Here is an 18,982-nt window from a genome sequence, read left to right on the forward strand (position 1 = left end):
AACAAGTTAGACAACCAATTGGTGACCAGCGGACTGCAATAAATGACGGTTTATCCCAAAGGCACAAACACCTGCATTGGTAGCAGCAGAGTATACTACTACAGAGTATACTACTATAGTTTAGTATACTCTGGTAGGAGCATCCGGCAGTAAACCGAGTACTCTGTTGGTTCTGATGCGAGCGTTGTAAACAACCAGCCATGCGAAGCTGGACAATTTGATAACACATTTTACCACCCAAAATATGTTTGCGGTGTCGACATTATATTGTATTGCACAATTATCTTAATAGTTCTGAATAAGCAATAATACATTATCTTAAAAGTAAAACAATAAAAAGTGAAGAAAATTGGGAAATGAAAGCACACAGGAACAAAAGGAATGTTTATAATCATCTTATTCGCTGAAAAAATACTCAACATCATACATCTCACAAAAATTCAGCTTCAGCTGGTAAAAGGTTAGGGGAAACAATGCACTTGATAAATGAATCAAAATTAGCAATAATTGATAACATACAAAACACAGCATTCTATGAGCACTGAAACTAGAAAGGTGATTGAGTAACAGTGTATGTTGTGACACCATAAGCAAACTGACATTGCACATTTCAAACACTTTTGGTATTGGAACTACTTAGGCGGTACTAAAACACTTTTGAGAGCCAAAGGGCTTGTAAGGTTGTTTCGGACAGTTGATTTTCTTCTTTGTTGATATGTCAACTTGTAATCTTCCAAATCTGTTAATAAAAGGATAGACCTAAACAATTATAGGTCTTTTTCCAAAAGGAAGTAAGGTAATGTAATTTTATAAGCCATTTATAAGTAAACACCAAAAAATTTCATTGTCAAATAAATTTAAATAGAAAATGTTTTAATGTAAAGAAAAGCATCAATAAACGTTTACCATTCCCAGGGTGCTGTAAGTACAAACAAAATATATAGTTGCAGGCTAGCATACAAACCCTTTGCAGAGCAAGTTTTAAACACATGCTACCTGTTAGTGTATATCAACATCATCAACACAGCATGCAAACAATACAAAAAAACTTTTCCTAATACAAATTCACATAGTTGTTATATGCCAATTTAAAAATTTGACAAAAAAGAGTAAAATGATTCTAAAAGTCTATATAGCATCATATACCTCAAGGACTACTTGCTTGTTTTGGTTACTTTCTTTTAGAGAATCAATTTTCTTAATAAACAAGAAATTGGTCTACATAAGTATTTCTGATTGGTGTTTTTTAAAACATATGTTGATTTGATATCTCCTTTAGTATTGGGAGATTAAAATATCATATAAGAAGTCTTAAATAAACTTATGATATTATGTAAGGGTTATAGCGTCATTAAATTTGTTAATGTGGGTGATTAGTCACACATATAAAAGCCACAGCGTTAGTATAATGTGTTAATGTTAAAAGGATGCATGACGCACAAGCAATGCAAACCTGTTAATAAATAAGATGGTAAATCATAAATCACCCGGGCAACTACATCATGCCTGTGACACACCAGCATTGTCTTGATCAGTCAATGGTTGTGTAGTTATTGATTTAATTTCATTAATCCATGATTTTTGCTCTTCTTTGTCTTCACAGCAGAGCAAGTAGTCTCTATTTAACCAAACAATTAAAGTTTTACAATTTAACAAAACAAACACAGCATCTTTGTATCTACAACAACAATAACAACAACAACATTATCCGATGAATATAACAAAAAGGAATAGAATACTCTGGTCCAGACAATAACAATTTGTTTCTACTACAAGTACTTTTTTAAGTTGCACAGCTATATTTTACCTGTAAGGTGTCGTAATTGTGATTCCAAAGCCGTGTTCTGTTTGACCGGCAGGAAGGCCATCACGAACCATATAACCTTCTGAACGACTGCCTAGATATATCTCACCTCGTGGATATGGGTCCTAAAATATGGTAATTATTGAAAAATGAGATGATTATAAATGGCTTTATAACTTGTATGCAACTCACATATCTTACATAACACATTACTAAGACTGCAAAAATATCATGTATATGTAGAGAGAAAATTGACAATTTTCAGTTAATTATTTTTATGACATACCAGGGGTTTTTCAAAGTAAAGGAGACGCCTGTTTTCCAATGAAAACCATCGCTTCCTATATGGCTCTGTAAGCTAAAATAGAGAACATTATGAAAATACTAGATTAGTGTACAGGAAGTTACAAACCTTTGGCCCAGTTTTTTCCATCCAACCCTGCTTTCTTTGGTGACTGTTCAACCTTCTAAGTACCTTTATAAATAAAAGTAATTTCATAATAAAACTACAGTAATAGATTTTTATGAAGGTTTACCTCTGCATCAGAGAGTTGGGGGTAGGATTTTCGAATTAAGTGAAAGGAGGAAGCTCTAAGCACAATGTACCAATCCACAGCATCCTGTTGAAATTTAACATACCGTGGTGAACTAATTGTAGATTCTCTACCTTTTGTAGTTTGTTTAAGCCATAGTTTATGTGTATACAATTTAGTTTTATATTTTTGGCTTGGGTTATTCAACCTGTCCCCGAATACAAAACTTAAATGATGAATTTTTTTATCTTACTTTTCCAATCAATTTAACTGTTTGGTAATTTTTAAAAAAGTTTTAATTGGATATACTATGCTACCTTTTAAATACTAATTCAACTTACAAAAATAAGGAAATTTACCAAAGCAAATTATCAATACAAAATTTCATTTAACAATCGCACTGGCGAACAATAAGTGATTATTATCAATAAGTGATGACTTGCGGAACAGCACAGCAAAACAAATAACTATTAAGAGTCATTTCCAAGTAACCAACACATCACAAACACATTCAGCATGCTAAATGTCACAAGTTCTGCTTAATGAAGGAATGAGTATGAAGTATGGCATGTTCTTATAGACCACAACTACCAGTTTCACTTTTGTGTAGGTCTTAAGTATTTACTCTGAAAACTTTTGCATGGTAGGTTACCCAACACTAAAAAAGCATAATGATGGAATGAAAATTGAACAGTATTATAAATATAGGTATAGCCTACTTTCTTAACAAATATACTTGATCAGCGCAAGCATATTTTTAACACAAAGTTACACAAATAACAAGAACCATCAAACTAGTTATACAAACCACATACACGCCCAAATGACAAAACTAATAAACATAAGTGTAGTAAGCTACTCGGTGAATCATCACAACTAAATACCTTTGCCTCATCGGCATAGAGGTAGATCTGCCTTGTTAAATTGTCGTTCATGAAGGCCAGTTGTAATCCATGAGGATGGTTTATCTTGTCTGGTGCCAACGAGGTACTCAGTGTGGTAAGGTTGATTATTTGTTTAGGTTCTTTGGCCTAAGTGTGAAAGAATGTGTAAAATTACAAAGAGGCGACATATATGAAACTCGTAATGTATGTAACTGTATAAAGATTTACATCGGGTTTAACAAAGTATTTCAGAGTTCCTTCATCCATGTTAAGAACAAATCTCCTTTGTTTAAATTGTTTTCCATCTTTTCCTCGTTTCCATAACATTCCTTCTTTCATGCCTGTCTCGTAATGTGCACAACCCCCTGGTGTTGCAAACTCCTTTCTTTCATATTTCGCATGAATAAAATGCTCTTTATAAGCCCTGAAGAAGGAAATGTTGTTTAAAAAATGAGAGTACATTGGTTATATTTATATGCAAAAGTAGAGAAAATAAAAAATAAAAGTAGGAAAAAAGCAGACACATACAATTAGTAGCCTACTTATTATTTGATGGCCATTATTTATAAAATGTGTAACGCTTGGTTAAAAAGGTACTTAAAATGAAAGTAATAAAAATTGGAGAGTTCGTAAAACTTTCATAATATTGCTGTTGGGCAATAACTCTTTATTGGAAAACAAACAACAAGCCCGCGATGTAATAACATATATATGCGATTGGGTCATAAAAATAACAAGCAGCCACTCACTGTGGATCTGTGGGCACAGGTTTCCTGTAGTATATTGGTACGTGTCGCTCCAGTACAACATTAACACTTTCATTGCCATTTTCGCACATAAACTGTTGAAATAAACAATTTTTAGGAACTATTTTATCCATATTCCCACACATATCCACGTTAATTGTAGTGAAATACTCAATTTTCTTATAATTGTCTTTGTAAGTGTAATGATATAACGCTAATAAAAACAGAGCAACTTGAAAAATTTCTTTCCCTACATTATAATTTACAAACACGAATTCTAAACATTACTCTTATTGGGTAAATGATCTAGAGGGCAGAATTTTTGACAAGTATTCAATGTACACACCAAGCTCAATACACCATTACCGTTGCATACCTCACAACTTAACATCAACTCACCTGAACAGCCTCATCGGCCCATTGGTCCAAACGACAAGACTTGACTCGACTTACATGAGTTCCTAACATTCTGTGAATACCTGAGCAGTTGACGCACATAAACACTCCAATGTTGCTTGATGCCCATTCTGGACCTATTGGAAACAAAATGTTTAGAAACATTTTAAAAAATGTTAGATATTTTGGTTAGCATGTTAGACTATTTTAGCAGAGAAAGTTAATTTTATGGACTGATTATTACTACAAGATGAAGTAAAGTAAAGACTACTTTATAAGCCCTGATGTCCCACTTTTCTACCATTGTTGCCAAATTATTTTTGTAAAGTCAGCATGTCTGACACGGTCAACTTCTATGTGCAACATGCATCAGTTTGATGGTTGTAAATATATAGAACTAACTCATTTAAGTAACTTTTGCTATGGTTCACCAAACATCACTCACATTTACAACTCTAGTCGGGTGCAACATAACCAACATAAAACCGGACTTATCTTTTCTTACAATCATCAAAAGTAGGCTTACGGTTAAAATCATGAAGTTAGTATTGCTATGTTACCAATACGGTATATTGGCAATACCACTATAAAAATTAGGCTTCTGCATGTTAGAAAACAAAAGTCATGCATTTCAATCTGCCATATACAATAACATTACAAAAATATTACGATATTCACACTAAAGTCTGGCTGATAAGTTTGGAATATTTCACAACATTACATTTTTTGGCTTGTCAGTGGTTTATAGCATATAACTTTTTTTAAGTTATAAGAGTGTGGTAGTATACCTTCTGCATTGCAATCTGAACATAATTTATTCTTTGGCAGTTGCAGTTGTTCTAAAAGTATCTTTTTGTTCCGTTCACCCATAGTTGTTTGTTAGTAGGTACAATACCACTTGTTTATTAAGATGAGCCACAACAAATTTTACATTATTTGGATCAAACATAAAAAGCAGAATAAAAATTAACACTATTGACCTACACAACAATCTGAAATGCAAAAAATAATTAAAAAAAACCATTACTTTACTATTCCAAATATGTCTTGCCTAAATCTAAGTATTAAGGTTGCCATACAATTTACATTTGTAGAATTCACAACATTTGATTCGAAATTGTTTGCCCATACCCACCATTAGGTGTAACGGTGTAGATGATGTGATCCACACTTTTAATATACAATTACCATATTATACAAGCAACATTGGATTTGAACTTTCGGCTTGTTTTACCTTTTATAATTAGATTGTCTCTTCTGACCTTATACTTACCCATTGCATATCATACAAATGAAAAAACAGTAAACAGGAATCAAATGGTGCGAATTCTACAAATGGGAATTATAAAGCTATAGTAGTTTTAGATTATTAAAATGTTTAAGTTCAAGCAGTCAACATCTGTGAAGCACTGCAATGAGGACGGACTGCGTTATGATCCAATCTGTCACACAACCCCTTTTAATTTCTATATAAAATTGTGTTCGTAAAACAGCACATCAAACGTCTTTCCTATGGTAACAAGCGCCATCGCCGTCGAAGAAATGGACGAACAAAACGGATACAAATAAAACTTATCGAATAAAACGTAGACGAGTTTCACGCATGCAATCTATTTATTGCTGAGAGCCTGAGACGCTAGCTTTTCAGCTTTACTAGCTATTTAGTCGAAGAAGACTACACAATGAAATATTCATCCATAGCGTTTTTAAATCACTCACTTATTTGAAGCATCAGCATATACTGAACTGATAAACGCTACACGCCAAAACGCTGTCTGTACAAAACCAACGTCCAAAACCACCAACAGCGGTAAACAAAACAAAACAATAGAACAACTGAGTCACGTTCTACTCCAGTGAACAAAACATATTTCCGTATAGCGTTTTTTTGCACCACACACGGGGTCTTAAACAAATTATATTCCACTGCCGTGTACACGTTCGTGCTGTTGTAACAAAACGGTATATTGAAAAACATTTTGCATATACGTGAAGTAATATTTCAAGAGATCATAGGTGAGTCTGATGTTTATGATGCAAAATTGTGTCAGATATATCAAATATATATAAGAATGTTTTGCAAACTTCGTTGTTTATATCAGACGCACGAAAGTAAATAAAAAATAAGAAAAGGAAATGAACGAATTTTATTCATGTTCATTAGCCTCTATAGCTCAGTGGCAGAGCACTAGTCTCGTAAACTAGGGGCCGTGAGTTCAAATCTCAATGGAGGCGCGAGGCAGTTTGGTTTGTAATTTAATAAAATATTTTTTACGTCACAATGATTTCTGTTCATGTTGAAAAAAGCTTGCATTTCAATAATTTATCAATGATGCTTATAAAAGAAAAATTGACAAGCCGACATACGACCCGAATGTCATACTGAAGTGGGGTAAGATGGGATACCTTTAGCAACTATAATTCAAAAACTTCCTGGTCGTCATAATTAACAGCGTTATTTTAGAGTCGCTGTGCTACAGTCGTATAATTATAAAAATATTTATTTTTACTACCCAAGGGGACGGGAAAATGGACCAAAAAATACAGTAGAGTGGGCAGGAGATAGGACACCTTTGTACTCTATTTTCTCGTCTCATTTGGTAGTGAACGAAGAACATTCAAAAAATTATAAAACTATATCCCAACGATTCTAATAGACATTTTTTAGTTGTTTAAGACACGATCAGGATAATTGGATTTTATGTGCTAAAGGTGTCCCACCTTCCCCCACCCTACTATATATCCTATCTTACCCCACACTACTATATGTTGATACAGTATTTCAGTCAATGCTAATTTAACACTTTTACATTTTATTTTCTCCTCCCATTTGGTAGCAAACAAAGAACATTTAAAGAACTACGAAACCGTAGCCTCGCGACTTCCAGGAACCGTTTTTAGTTGTTTAAAACACAATCAGGATGCTGGTTAGATTTAATGTGCTAAACGTGTCCCCTCTTCCCCCACCCTTCTGTAAATTGTAGTTATCTCTTCAAACATAGTTAATGGAGATCAAGTTAATTAATGCAGCGAAGATAAGAGAAATAGTTGCAAAACGAAAGCCATTACAAAAACGCTACTAATTACTACTGTGTCAGAAAAAAGCGCGGCTGCTGCTAAACTAACAATACATAGAAATTTAATTCAAATTAGGATGTACTTAATTAAAACAAATTAATATTTATTTGAAAGTAAAGAATTTTTATTGTCACGCTTTACTTGCAGTTCGTGGAATGCGTGCAAGTGAAACGCGAATTGCTCGTCATTTGTTTGAACGCATTCCTCCTTTAAATTACAATTAATTTATTTGTCCTGTACTTCAGTAATTTTGGCGCGATTGTGTTGACAACGTTATTGGGCGTGCCTCAAAAGTTTAACAACCTCTATAATTACATATTATCCGAAAACGCATGAGATATATACGTCATGTATTGGTATGATGTAAACTACGAACTAAAACAAATTGCAGCACAAACATATACAAAAGAGCGTGCCCGAACTCCCATTAACATATATACATATATGTTAATTGATTATACACATAGTTGATTTAAACAATACGGTATAGACTTTTATTGGCAATATCAGAAAGAAAGATCGGTTAATATATTGTTGCACAAAGGCTGATATAATACAATACCATATGCACTTTTATAGGAACAGATTGTTGAATTATACTACATTTTTTATAAAGCTAAATAGACTTCTGAATCTTGAGATTTTCAGCAAATAATTAATGTCAAAGTTTAATGGCCGATGAATTTATTTTTGTGGTCATCGCAACCTGGTGATTTATGTCGTGTTATGGTTTCGACAGTTATGAGCGATCCAGTCGGAGAGATCTCGCGGGCGTGGTAGGGAGTCAAATAAACACGGCTTGTTGCACGTGTCTGTTCGTCAGAAACGAGCGATTATATCAAGAGGGCAGTGCTGTTAGAACTTTTTTTTTCAATGTGAATAATGCGGCTCGCGTCATAGATCAGACTTACGGAGAGTAGATTTTGTATACTGGTCAAAGTGGTAAAAACGGAATGTATATCGCCTATTAAACTACTTCAATGACGATTGATTATACTACGGCGAGTTCGAAATAAGAAAAAGAGAAAGGGATTACTACACTGAGCGCCGTCATGCCGTATTAATACCACTTTCCCAGGTCGGTAAATTATAAAAGGTGATGTTTTTGAACAGACCACTTCAAACTGGGTGAACAGAAGTTTCGAGACGATAAGAAGCGATCAAAGAATGTTTAATTAGTTTTGTCTGTAAAGGAAATTTTGAATTTTATTACACAAAAGTTCTGCTGATTAAAATCTGTAAGGACGAGGGTCAAGGGTTTCAGTCTTTAGTGTTGGATTAGCATTTCGCAAACATGTGGATCAAGTTATCGATTCTTCTAGCTTTTATTTCAGAGTTTATTGCAGCAGGTTGGTGGTACTGTACAACAACTGACTTAATACATTGGTATATAAGTAAACGTATTCAACGTCTGATCTTCGTTTTTCGCAGACTTGTGCATATTGGCGGATTTAACAAATGTTTATTTGCAGATACATGTAACTACAAACGTTACCCGACATCGTTCATTCCCAACTTTATTACAAGAAATAATGTGACAACAAAGTTTAGCACTTTATCATCTGCTAAAGAGGCATGTGACGACCTCGGGGAAAATTGTTTCGTAAGTTTGCTACAATTAAAATAGTGTCAATTCAACAAATATCAAAATTTTGGATAATTGCCTCGTCTACGCTTTAAACTGTCAAGGTGTAATTTACCTGTTTCTAATTGCAGGTAACGCAATATAAAGTATTGCTTTTTATACATGATATGAAACTGGCATTTTTTCTCGCAGGGGGTGGTATTGGTTCTCCACATGCAGTACCGACTCTATGTTATCGGTTCAAGCAGCGACATCCGGTATAACGATCAAGCTATATCATGGAGGAAAACTTGCCCGGGAGATTGTGAATTCGTTCTCAGCCGTGAATTTAACGGTCGCTCGGTGGTTTCTAAATACAACAAGATCTGCGATACCGTTATAACTGAAGGTATACGTATGTGCAGTATATTGATATTGACTTTACGTTCAGATTGCTACCTTGTGGAAAGAACGTTCATGTGTATCGGTATAGAACTTTTTGATTCTGTAATGTACAGATTACAATATTTCTGTATCTAGTAAGGTGGTATTCTACACCGCACCTGCTACCTAAAATACATATAGCGAAGAACAAAGTCTTAATTTAAACACACCCGATCCTCTTAAACTGCCCATTTCGTAGTGAACCCGCTAATTTTTGCATAGTACACGTCAATGTATACATATTGCTGCAGCAGAAAGCGGAATTAAATGGATTAGTCTCTACAGACTTCATTTAATTGCCGGTTTCTGGAGAACCACTTCCTCGTGGGTGGAGCTGGTCGCATGTTTAAAATGCGCAAATAAACTAACTTTATAAAAATGCTTCTCTCCAGAGAGGACTATAAAGTGTATATTGCATGTTACAGAGGACACTGTTTTCTTTGTCCCTGCGGTCAACTAAACTCCGCGTGTTAATTAAATATTTAACAATTAACTAAAACATAAAACAAATCACAATGCGAACCTAAACTTCGAGTTTAAACGCAGAAGAGACATCGGCTCAAGGTGGTTCATGGCTACCGTGGTCAAGGTGGAGTCCATGCAGTCACAGTTGTGGTGAAAACGGCGTAAAACGTCGTGTGAGGCAATGCCGGGTGAACAGACTTGATAGGGACAGGTGCTCAGGAAACAGAACACAAACCGCTCCTTGCAACTACTCTAGAAAATGTCCCATAACTTTATCGGATGTTTATGGTAAGTTAATATAATGCCGTGAGTTTGATAGACGTATAGTAGGGTGGGGGAAGATGGGACACCTTTGACACATAACATTCGAATATCCTGATCGAGTTGTAAACAATTAACAGCGGCCTATGGGAGTCGTGAGGATACGGTTTAATATTTCGTTGAATTTTCTCTGTTTACCACCAAATAGGCGGAGAAAATAAAATAAAAAGGTGTCCCATCTCCCCCCACCCTATTATATATAACTGACCTTCCGTTTTCCTGCAAGAGTTTGGCTATTTTTGGTAATCTATAAAAAAAATTGTGTAGAAGTTTGTGTCGAAAAAATCGTGACAGGCTGTATTAAATTTAATGTTGCAATTTACTTTCTATTGTCCAACGACGAGTGAACATGCCGGGGATACCTTACGTAATAAGATTAAGATGGGGTAATAATCTACCTGTGTAATATAAGTGACGCTGGTGGTGGTGCTTTGATGACCGAGTATTTTCATTGGGTCATGCAAAAACAAATGGGAGCCTTGATCGCTGGTGGTTTGCGCATGTACTGTAATTATATGTTTTCTTTCTAAACACCGAACCCCTACGTCCATCGTCAATAACAATGTTAAAATGCGACGGACAGAGCAACGAAAACAAAGAGATCTACTTAAAAAGCGAATTTTCAAAACCATATTTAAATTTAAAGAATGTGATGCTATAACTTTGCCTTGCTTTGTCCGGATGGCTATAAGTAAATGACCAATTTGAGCGGAACATTGTAACATGTTCAACTTATAATCGATCACACGGCAATCCAACGATTCACTGACCGTGCTTTCTAAAGATCCTCAAGTGAGGTACCGTTTTACACAACACTGGCATTTTCATGACATAATGTAATGCCGTATGCAGACATAATTCCGCTATTTACTGATGTAATATTGGACAAGACGGCATTTACTTTTAACGTCGTCATCGCTTATCAAATCTGCGGCAGACGGAGCCACGCACATTGTAGATAACATGATAATCATTGCTATAACTCGTGATATCGGTCGTCATGTTGCACTTTATAAAGGCGCGCCCACCGGCATTAGACATCATAATAAGTGAATTTTAAAAGTAGTGGGTCAGGTAAACGATTCGATGTCGAAGAATTTTATTTTTTAGCCATCTATGGCAGCAAGCAACAACTGAAACATCCTTGTAAATTATTCCGTCTCAATGGGTTCCGACACAAATTGGCCAATTTTTGGTTATACTCATGATACAGTGTCGTCATGTTTATAAAAAAAGAACACCTACGAGGAAACAAATGGCACCGCACTGGGCAACTAAAATTGTTTATCTGAGATTAACTATAGCATATATGACTCGATGGTTGCTGTCTGGCGTTGCCGCTACCAACTTCGATCTAACTGTTACCGACTCATAACCACTTAAGATGGCAATTTGCAAAGGAATTCTCAAAGTTAATTTCATTTCTAGGTATCGTTGGTCCCGAGGGAATCGCAATTGCTGGACGAATTCCGATTTATTCCTCCTGCATACGGCAAGAAGCGGGTAACAGGACGGGGTGTGGACACCCTGAAGGAATAACCACAAGGTGCTTATCCAACATAATGTTTGGCGTGTTATGCTTGTTTAATTTGCTGGTAACGACAGTATAAAACTCCCGCTTCGTTTGTTGCAGAGAAAAGTGTCGACAGTTCAATTGCTGCTATCTCAAAGCATACACAGGCCTGGAACAAGGCCCACGTTGTTACCAGCCAATACGAATTTACGGCGGCGCGGGTAGGTGAAATAATTATTGCAGAAACGCGTTTAAATATTAAAAACCGCTTGCCCGAAATTGGAATGAATGCGCGCAATATCAACAAAATCTCGGTGCGCCTATCTGTGCAGACGCTTGGTTCGCATAGATAGCTGCTTTTCCCCCTATTTACCCGCCTTAACCTTCCATATATGGTATATATATACATATAGTACGGTGGGGAAGATGGGGCACCTTTTAATCACATATTCTCGTCCAACTTGGTAGTAATCAAAAAACATACAAAGAATTATAAAACCGTATCCTCACGACTCCCATATACCACTCTTAATCCACAGGACCTAGTGGTTGGAGTATTTGGAGCGGTTGGAGTGTTTGTTCAAAGTCATGTAGAAACGGTACGAGATCACGAAACAGAGTTTGTACAGGAGGCTTACCTGGGTCTATTATCTGTCCACAGTCCGACACAAATATTGAGGTAAATTTAACAGCCATTACTCGTTTGTATCAATGCGTCACGCATTCGACCTCGTGAAGAACTCTATAAGTCAAAAATAAATTGCCAATTCCACGTTAAGAGGTAATCCGGCTTGGCGTGTTTAGATATTGAAACCAATTGTCCGTGGGTGTGAGTGTCGCGCTGCGGTTGTTGTAACTGCTGACTGTTCGCGTACTATACTGTACGAGGTCTCAAAACTTCGAAGCGTTATTCGCTATTGCAGCGATACAGCTAACAGGATTATCACATTCCCGATGCCAACTGAGGTCCATACTGTAACTTGAATGGTGAACCTGTTTATTTATTTTACGCAATTTTCAGGTGTGCTCATTGGGTCCGTGTCCATGTGACGTCAACCCGTGTCGTAATGATGGCGTCTGCATCGTTGACGCAAGGCGAGCTCACGGCTATCGCTGCGAGTGCCCGAATAATCTCATTGGAAAGCATTGCGATTTCGGTAAGTTTATTTTACATAGGATTTTATTGCTGCACATGGAAAGGTAAGTTGTAAGCCTACCTTTATAATACTTGCCGACTTGACCGTGGTGCAAGTTTTTAAATTGCAGAAATGTGGTTCTTGGTTTAAATTATGTAACAGCCAAAGAATAGTGTTTACAAAACTTCCACCTTAACCACCTGTATTATAAAATATAGTAGGATGGGGTAAGATGGGATATCTTTTCATTCTCTTTTTTCGAGCCTTGTTTGTAGTATAAACAAAGAATATATACAGAATTATAAACCGTGGCCCCGCGTTCCTTAAAAAGATAGGGAAATATAGAATCTTATACTCCTCAGTACTATACATAAATTTCGTACCCCTCTTAACTCTTACGGGGTTTAGCATCTCCGAACCGGTACTTTTAAAACCTAATGTTCTGCCAAAAATAACTCACATGTTCAAATTTTCGAGAACATATAGAGACAAACATGTTCAAAATTTCGAGAACATATATAGCTCGCTATATTTAGGCAATGGTTATTGGGATTAGAACCACGTAATCTTGTCGCGGTGAACCGGTTTTTGGGTCCGTTTATTTTACCATTGACTACATTTTATGTTTACACGGCGGAGTTATATGGCGAAAACTAAGGGTTGTGTATAATGGCTCTTGTACGTTTTCGTTATAAAAACATGTTTGTGTATATCGCACAGAGACGGTTGACCAGAAAAATGGCTTACGACTGTCTAAGCGGTTAGCTGTGAAACATGCATGAAATGTACTGCTATAATTTGGAAAAAAGATCCATTAGATGAGGGCCGTTGTTAGGTTTGGTTGTATAATAATTTAATGACTCGTTTTGTGCGGTTTGAAGCAAAATTATATCCTGTTGATTGGCATGCGGTAAAAGCAGAGGTATGTGGCACTTTTGAATTGCAGTGCTCGCTAGGTTTAAATTAAATATTTTAAGTTGGAAAAACACACTATACAATGCTAGCACATCACTGATAGCCATTCTTTTCTAACTTTATTGTGATGTTCTCAGCGGAACCAGTTTTAACCTGCCTGAAAGACTCAATCACTGTCTCCTTCGACAAGCGTGTGATAGAAGACGAGGGATTGTTGAACGACCCTGATCTCATCCACTTTAGCGGTTACAATTCATCCTTATGCTATGCAACACCAAGTCCCGATGGCTTGAATTACCAGCTTTCAATACCCCCACCCATTGACAGAAACTGTGGTTCATCCATCAAGGTAATTTGGTTTGCCTTAACACAGCCAACATGTTGGTAAAAACACGGCTTCTATATGTCTATTCTTAAGGATCACGTTCTTTTTAAGACAGGAGACCCCATAGAGCCTGTTATCCTAAGATAGACCGTGATGTTATGCTCAATACGTCAATAAGTAGATAGGTGAAAGCAGCATCTTGCGTAAAGTCGCTACGAAAGCGTAAAATTTAAAATGTTGTTTATCCCGTTTTCTTTTAATTTGCGACCACATTTAGGTCACTGGTGAAGAATATACCGTCAGGAACAAAGTGATTTGGCGTCTGGCTGACTCGGGCGCCACCTCATCTGTTGTTTTACTTGATCTTGCTTGCGTGTATGATAAAAAGCCAAACGCGACGACGGGTCTCGGCTTTGGAATTCAACCTACAGTCAGGTACAGTCTAAATCATTTTTTGCTACTTATTATGTCTAAATCAAACAGAAAATGCTACATTTGCCATTTTCGCAACTTGGCTTTAATTTAAATTGCGGTTTCGATGGTATGCAATATTAATATTAATTCGGTTTAATTACTTACCAATTATAACACGCGCCTCATAGTTTCTAATTTAAATGAAAATTTTCAGAACGATATCCGAGCAAACCAGCCATGCATCGTTTGAAGTTGACATATCGCTGTATCGAGACAGTAGTTATTCTCCAGGAAGTTTAATCACAAGTTCACCAAGACTAGCACAAGGTAACATACAAAGCCACCTGCAATAAAATAATTTGAGTTCTGTTTTTACAACTTTCAAACATAAACATCTCTAATTTACACAGTGGATATATAGCTTGTATCCATGGTACTCTGGTGTAAGATGGGACATAACGTTAGAACCTATATCCCATATTTCCTGATCGCGTTAATAACGCTTCAATAGTCGTGAGGATGCAGTTGTTTAATTCTCTATACCATTTATTTACTACTAATGAAACATGTTCCATATTAACCCACCTTATATTGTTATACACACCGAAAGTTTTCTTGTAGTTTCAAGCGTGTTTTCTTTTCTTTAACAGGTGAAGTTCTTTACGTATCCGTAGACATGGTTTCCCTTTCTATAACAGATCAGCAAAATCAAGCTCTCGTGCTAGACAGATGCTTTGCAACAGACACCAGTTCGGAAAGAAGAAATGTATACGACTTTATACGAAATGGGTACGAACAACTTTACCATATTTTACCTATAATGTTGTACACATATAGATGTTTCATTATCATCGATTTTCTCGACGTTAATAATATTTTCCTCCGTAATATTGAACAGGTGTTCTACTCACCCTGCTTTTTCAACTGTGATACAAAGTGGAGAGTCGTCGCGAGCAAAATGGTCGTTCCGTGTTTTCGAGTGGAAGACAGAAACGAATACAAACGACATTTTCATTGTTTGCAAGTAAGTTACAATAAAAGCTACAACATGAAGCTACAACGTTTAACATATTAATTGATTTAAAGGGTATCTGTGTGTGATGCCGGTTACGAATCGTGCCTGCCAGTTTGCAGCGACAGTGCTGTGCAACCGGCGACACATGTGGGCAGTATAGAGTCGAACGTCACCGCAGAGAACATTGAACTTGAAAGTATGTTGAACAGTTTGTCAGTGACCGGTTCCGAGGCCGAGCTTTCAAATTTTAACAGAAGCAAGCGAGAAATCACAGATAAAACTAAAAAGGTAAATTTGGCGCGTTGCCGTTATTATCATCATATTCATTGTATCATTACATAGAGTTGATTATGTTTTATGAACTGCTTTGAAAACGTAGATAATATAATATGCCTGGGCTATGCAGAAAAGCGCTAATTCCTCGACACTAACAATAGAAATGTAAACGGAAATGAGTAACATACCATCAAGAGTGGCACCACGTCAGTATATATTCTAGGAACTCAATTCATTTATAGAAAGATAATTTGTAAATTTTTTGAGCACCTTATGATAAAGCTGTAAACTTTTATGCGAATATGGTGCGTTCGCATACGTTTTGGTAACTTTATCGAGTTGCTTTAAAAACAAAATACACGCCACAAATACTCAAACAAGTCAAACTAGATGTCACATACTCAACTTTCTTAAAATTTTAAGACCACGTTCATTTGAAAATCATTGTTTAAATCAACCATTTTTGGCGATTTAAACTTTCTTATGACGTAATCTCACATCCGCTTCCGGGTCTTTGTATTAAATTCACGGCTGTTGGATTACTTGCATCGTTAGTATCGACATGGTAATAGCAACTACAACTAAGCGTGACTTCCTGTGGTTCGTACATCGCTGCAGTCATTGGCACCGCAGAACCAAAATAACCCATGACGTCATAATTAGGGTGATGACGCAAACCGTAAAAACGGTCGCTCCTGTTAATAGTACGTCCAACTATCCCGTTCCGATTAATGGTTAGCAACCACGCTGACACTCGCACATTTGCACTGTAACCTGCTAAAAACACACAAAAAAACTGTCTACGTCAGACTACTGCACAAATTCACCGGATATGATACGCTTCTTACATTAAAATAACTTACTTAACCTTTTTAAAGTTCCCTCGACGACACGGATACTTGCCGAACCGAAACAAACAGCGAAGAATTGCATCAGATTCTGGATTCCAAGTCTTTGTTTCAAAAAGAATATCCGTTCTTGGACCAGGTTTGTATATGAACCCGTTAATTCTGATATTATGGATTAAGTGTCCTGATATATATTAAGTTGGGGAAGATGGGATATTTAAGCACACATCATTATCTAATATTTTTAAAATCAAAACATATGACGTTTTTGCGGTAAAACCACAATTCAGTACTACCATTTCTTTATTAATTGACGGCAAATCAAAAATATATACAGTAAAGGGGAAGGAAATGCTGGGACACCTTTTACCTTTATTTTCTGTTCCTATTTATTAGTTAACAAAGAACATAGAATAATAGAACTATATTCTCACGACTCCCATATACCGTTGTTATTTGTTTAAAACACGATCAAAATATTTAGATATTATGTGCTGAAGGTGTCCCATCTTTCCCCACCCTACTATATTAAACCACAAGGAGAGCTATTCGGCGATTATTATTATCTTGTTATTATATCAGTGTATTATCTTTAAATTACCCCTGAGGTATAAAAATCTTTTAAAGTTTGGGAATAAGTACATACAAAACTACAAAGTGGGGCAAGACGGGACAAAAAATAAAAGATTTGATAATAATAGTATAGACCGCAAATTGTAGTTGTTCTATCAAAACCATAGCCGACTGTGGTATATAGTTTATTTGCCACGTAAACTTTATGTATTACACTTTAAAACGATGTGTTTTGATGGGTTTATTCCTAATTTATGCTATGTTGACCTCTGCCTATTTTTCTCATGGTGCATTCAAGCTGAACGTCTTACTATTTGATTTAAAAAAATGTTGCAATCGCTCAAAACCGAATTGTGATATAACGACAGAAAACTACTTGGCCGGGCATTTTGTTTGGCCGTGAGAATACCGTCGAATAATACGCTAGTATTTTTTCGTCTATATTTGACTGGATATCGGTAAAGGGAGACTTAAAAAAAGCAGGCATATACCAAGTCCCGTCTTCCCGTCTTTTATCTTCAATTAACGTCACCCTATACCAATGATTTTTTAAAGTAGACCCTAACTCTCGATTTTTTACAGATGCTGGATTTGGAGAAGGCTTCATGCAATATCCTCTGCGTGAAAACGATAGCAAACGTAACTACCTGAATTCGCATAACAACGAGGAAAATGAAGTTTCAACGTGCGGGTTGGCCTCGTTCGTCATGGTTGGGTGTGCCAGTGTCGTGACGTACGTGCTCGTAGCCGCAGTTGTCAAAAGTCTGTTGACACGAATGCGACGTTGATTGCATTTAATTATTTGATATAATGCACCACATGGGCAACTCTCATACTGCCAAACCTGCTCGGAATTTTTGTGAAATTCAAGGCACGTGACCATGTGCCAACTATTAGCTTGGTATCACAAGTTGTAAATGCAACATCGCAAGCTGTTTTGTATATCTGTTATTAGCAATCATGCGTGTAACATTATTTTGCACATTAAGATCTAACTATAAGAATCAAGAACCAATACCAATTTGGATTCTGTACAGGCCAAGTTCGTCATTCTTTGCACTTAGCTCTCGGCAAACTACCCTAAATATCTAGTAATAACATAAACATGGTATCGCAAAGAATAGTTTTGTAACATCATCCCGAATTTGCCGATTCGCGTCAACGAAATTCAGCTACTTTTTACACATTTTTTTTATTACTGTGTTGAATTCCATGCTAAAAGATGATGCAAATATTGTTTTTGTTTACTGTTCGATTTTGCACTTTATGTTGCACTATAGTAAACAAAGTTATTTCAAAGTATCATATTTAAACAAGCTCAAAATTGGAAGGTGGAATGAGTCTATTTCATTTAACACATTAATGCTCCTGGCAAAACCCTCGGGCTACAATTCGCGTTGGCTGTAACATGTGTTTTTCCTTGAAATCAGTTTACTGGTCAATTCAGAGATCATATGGTTTGCCTTGTTTGTAACAAAAAACAAGTGCCTATCTTCAACGCAAATATTTATTCGTGATGATGAAAAGTTCGTCCCTGGGAATTTGGGTTGTGTAAATTTTTATACAATACTCCGAAAATGGTTCACGCAATTTAGCAAATAGTGAACGTATCTATCCACACTTTTATGAATCGCATTTTCTATTATCAAAAATTCGTGACGACAAAAATAAAACGATTAAAATGTTGTTTCTGTGTCTCCAATGAACCACGACCGTTGTTCCGCGATTTGCA

At 36.2% G+C, this 18,982-nt stretch overlaps 2 protein-coding genes and 1 non-coding gene across 5 annotated transcripts; 2 read left to right on the top strand and 1 right to left on the bottom strand.

Annotated features, from left to right (window-relative positions):
• Positions 1 to 247: 247 nt before the first annotated feature.
• Positions 248 to 5,375, bottom strand: LOC149738477 (arf-GAP with dual PH domain-containing protein 1-like). Of its 3 annotated transcripts, none has more exons than XM_089873528.1 (11): positions 5,152 to 5,375; positions 4,367 to 4,500; positions 3,971 to 4,062; positions 3,450 to 3,645; positions 3,222 to 3,368; positions 2,341 to 2,424; positions 2,217 to 2,279; positions 2,091 to 2,162; positions 1,808 to 1,929; positions 1,518 to 1,618; positions 248 to 739 (listed from the first exon to the last, which is right to left on the bottom strand). In XM_089873528.1, the coding sequence occupies exons 1-11, from the start codon at positions 5,231 to 5,233 to the stop codon at positions 633 to 635; spliced, it is 1,200 nt and encodes a 399-aa protein (XP_089729654.1). In that variant the 5' UTR covers positions 5,234 to 5,375; the 3' UTR covers positions 248 to 632. The 3 variants fall into 3 exon arrangements, with proteins under 3 accessions (XP_089729654.1, XP_089729655.1, XP_089729656.1); XM_089873529.1 differs by having other exon boundaries at positions 1,454 to 1,618; XM_089873530.1 differs by having other exon boundaries at positions 599 to 739; positions 1,488 to 1,618.
• A 1,151-nt stretch (positions 5,376 to 6,526) lies between these two features.
• On the top strand, positions 6,527 to 6,598 carry Trnat-cgu (transfer RNA threonine (anticodon CGU)). The gene has a single exon. It is a non-coding gene; the product is annotated as a tRNA-Thr (tRNA).
• Positions 6,599 to 8,367: 1,769 nt separating this feature from the next.
• On the top strand, positions 8,368 to 18,937 carry LOC149738479 (pancreatic secretory granule membrane major glycoprotein GP2-like). Its single transcript, XM_089875024.1, has 16 exons — positions 8,368 to 8,790; positions 8,914 to 9,044; positions 9,219 to 9,414; positions 9,996 to 10,202; positions 11,664 to 11,781; positions 11,869 to 11,969; positions 12,288 to 12,427; positions 12,770 to 12,905; positions 13,937 to 14,148; positions 14,402 to 14,559; positions 14,753 to 14,865; positions 15,189 to 15,327; positions 15,437 to 15,562; positions 15,625 to 15,841; positions 16,708 to 16,816; positions 17,833 to 18,937. The coding sequence occupies exons 1-16, from the start codon at positions 8,736 to 8,738 to the stop codon at positions 18,036 to 18,038; spliced, it is 2,364 nt and encodes a 787-aa protein (XP_089731150.1). The 5' UTR covers positions 8,368 to 8,735; the 3' UTR covers positions 18,039 to 18,937.
• The last annotated feature ends 45 nt before the right edge of the window (positions 18,938 to 18,982 follow it).

This window comes from Ciona robusta, chromosome 3 (genome assembly GCF_009617815.1).
Source record: "Ciona robusta chromosome 3, ASM961781v2".
NCBI classification, from domain to species: domain Eukaryota; kingdom Metazoa; phylum Chordata; class Ascidiacea; order Phlebobranchia; family Cionidae; genus Ciona; species Ciona robusta.

What these genes read in the sequence shown, in the direction of transcription:
- LOC149738477 (XM_089873528.1), bottom strand. Translation starts at nt 5,233, where the DNA reads ATGGGTGAACGGAACAAAAAGATACTTTTAGAACAACTGCAACTGCCA. An exon ending in GGGCCGATGAGGCTGTTCAG is followed by an intron (nt 4,063 to 4,366) that starts GTGAGTTGATGT and finishes TTATTTCAACAG; the next exon opens with TTTATGTGCGAAAATGGCAA. An exon ending in CCTGTGCCCACAGATCCACA is followed by an intron (nt 3,646 to 3,970) that starts GTGAGTGGCTGC and finishes TTCCTTCTTCAG; the next exon opens with GGCTTATAAAGAGCATTTTA.
- LOC149738479 (XM_089875024.1), top strand. Translation starts at nt 8,736, where the DNA reads ATGTGGATCAAGTTATCGATTCTTCTAGCTTTTATTTCAGAGTTTATT. An exon ending in AACTTTATCGGATGTTTATG is followed by an intron (nt 10,203 to 11,663) that starts GTAAGTTAATAT and finishes TTTCATTTCTAG; the next exon opens with GTATCGTTGGTCCCGAGGGA. An exon ending in GGAATTCAACCTACAGTCAG is followed by an intron (nt 14,560 to 14,752) that starts GTACAGTCTAAA and finishes GAAAATTTTCAG; the next exon opens with AACGATATCCGAGCAAACCA.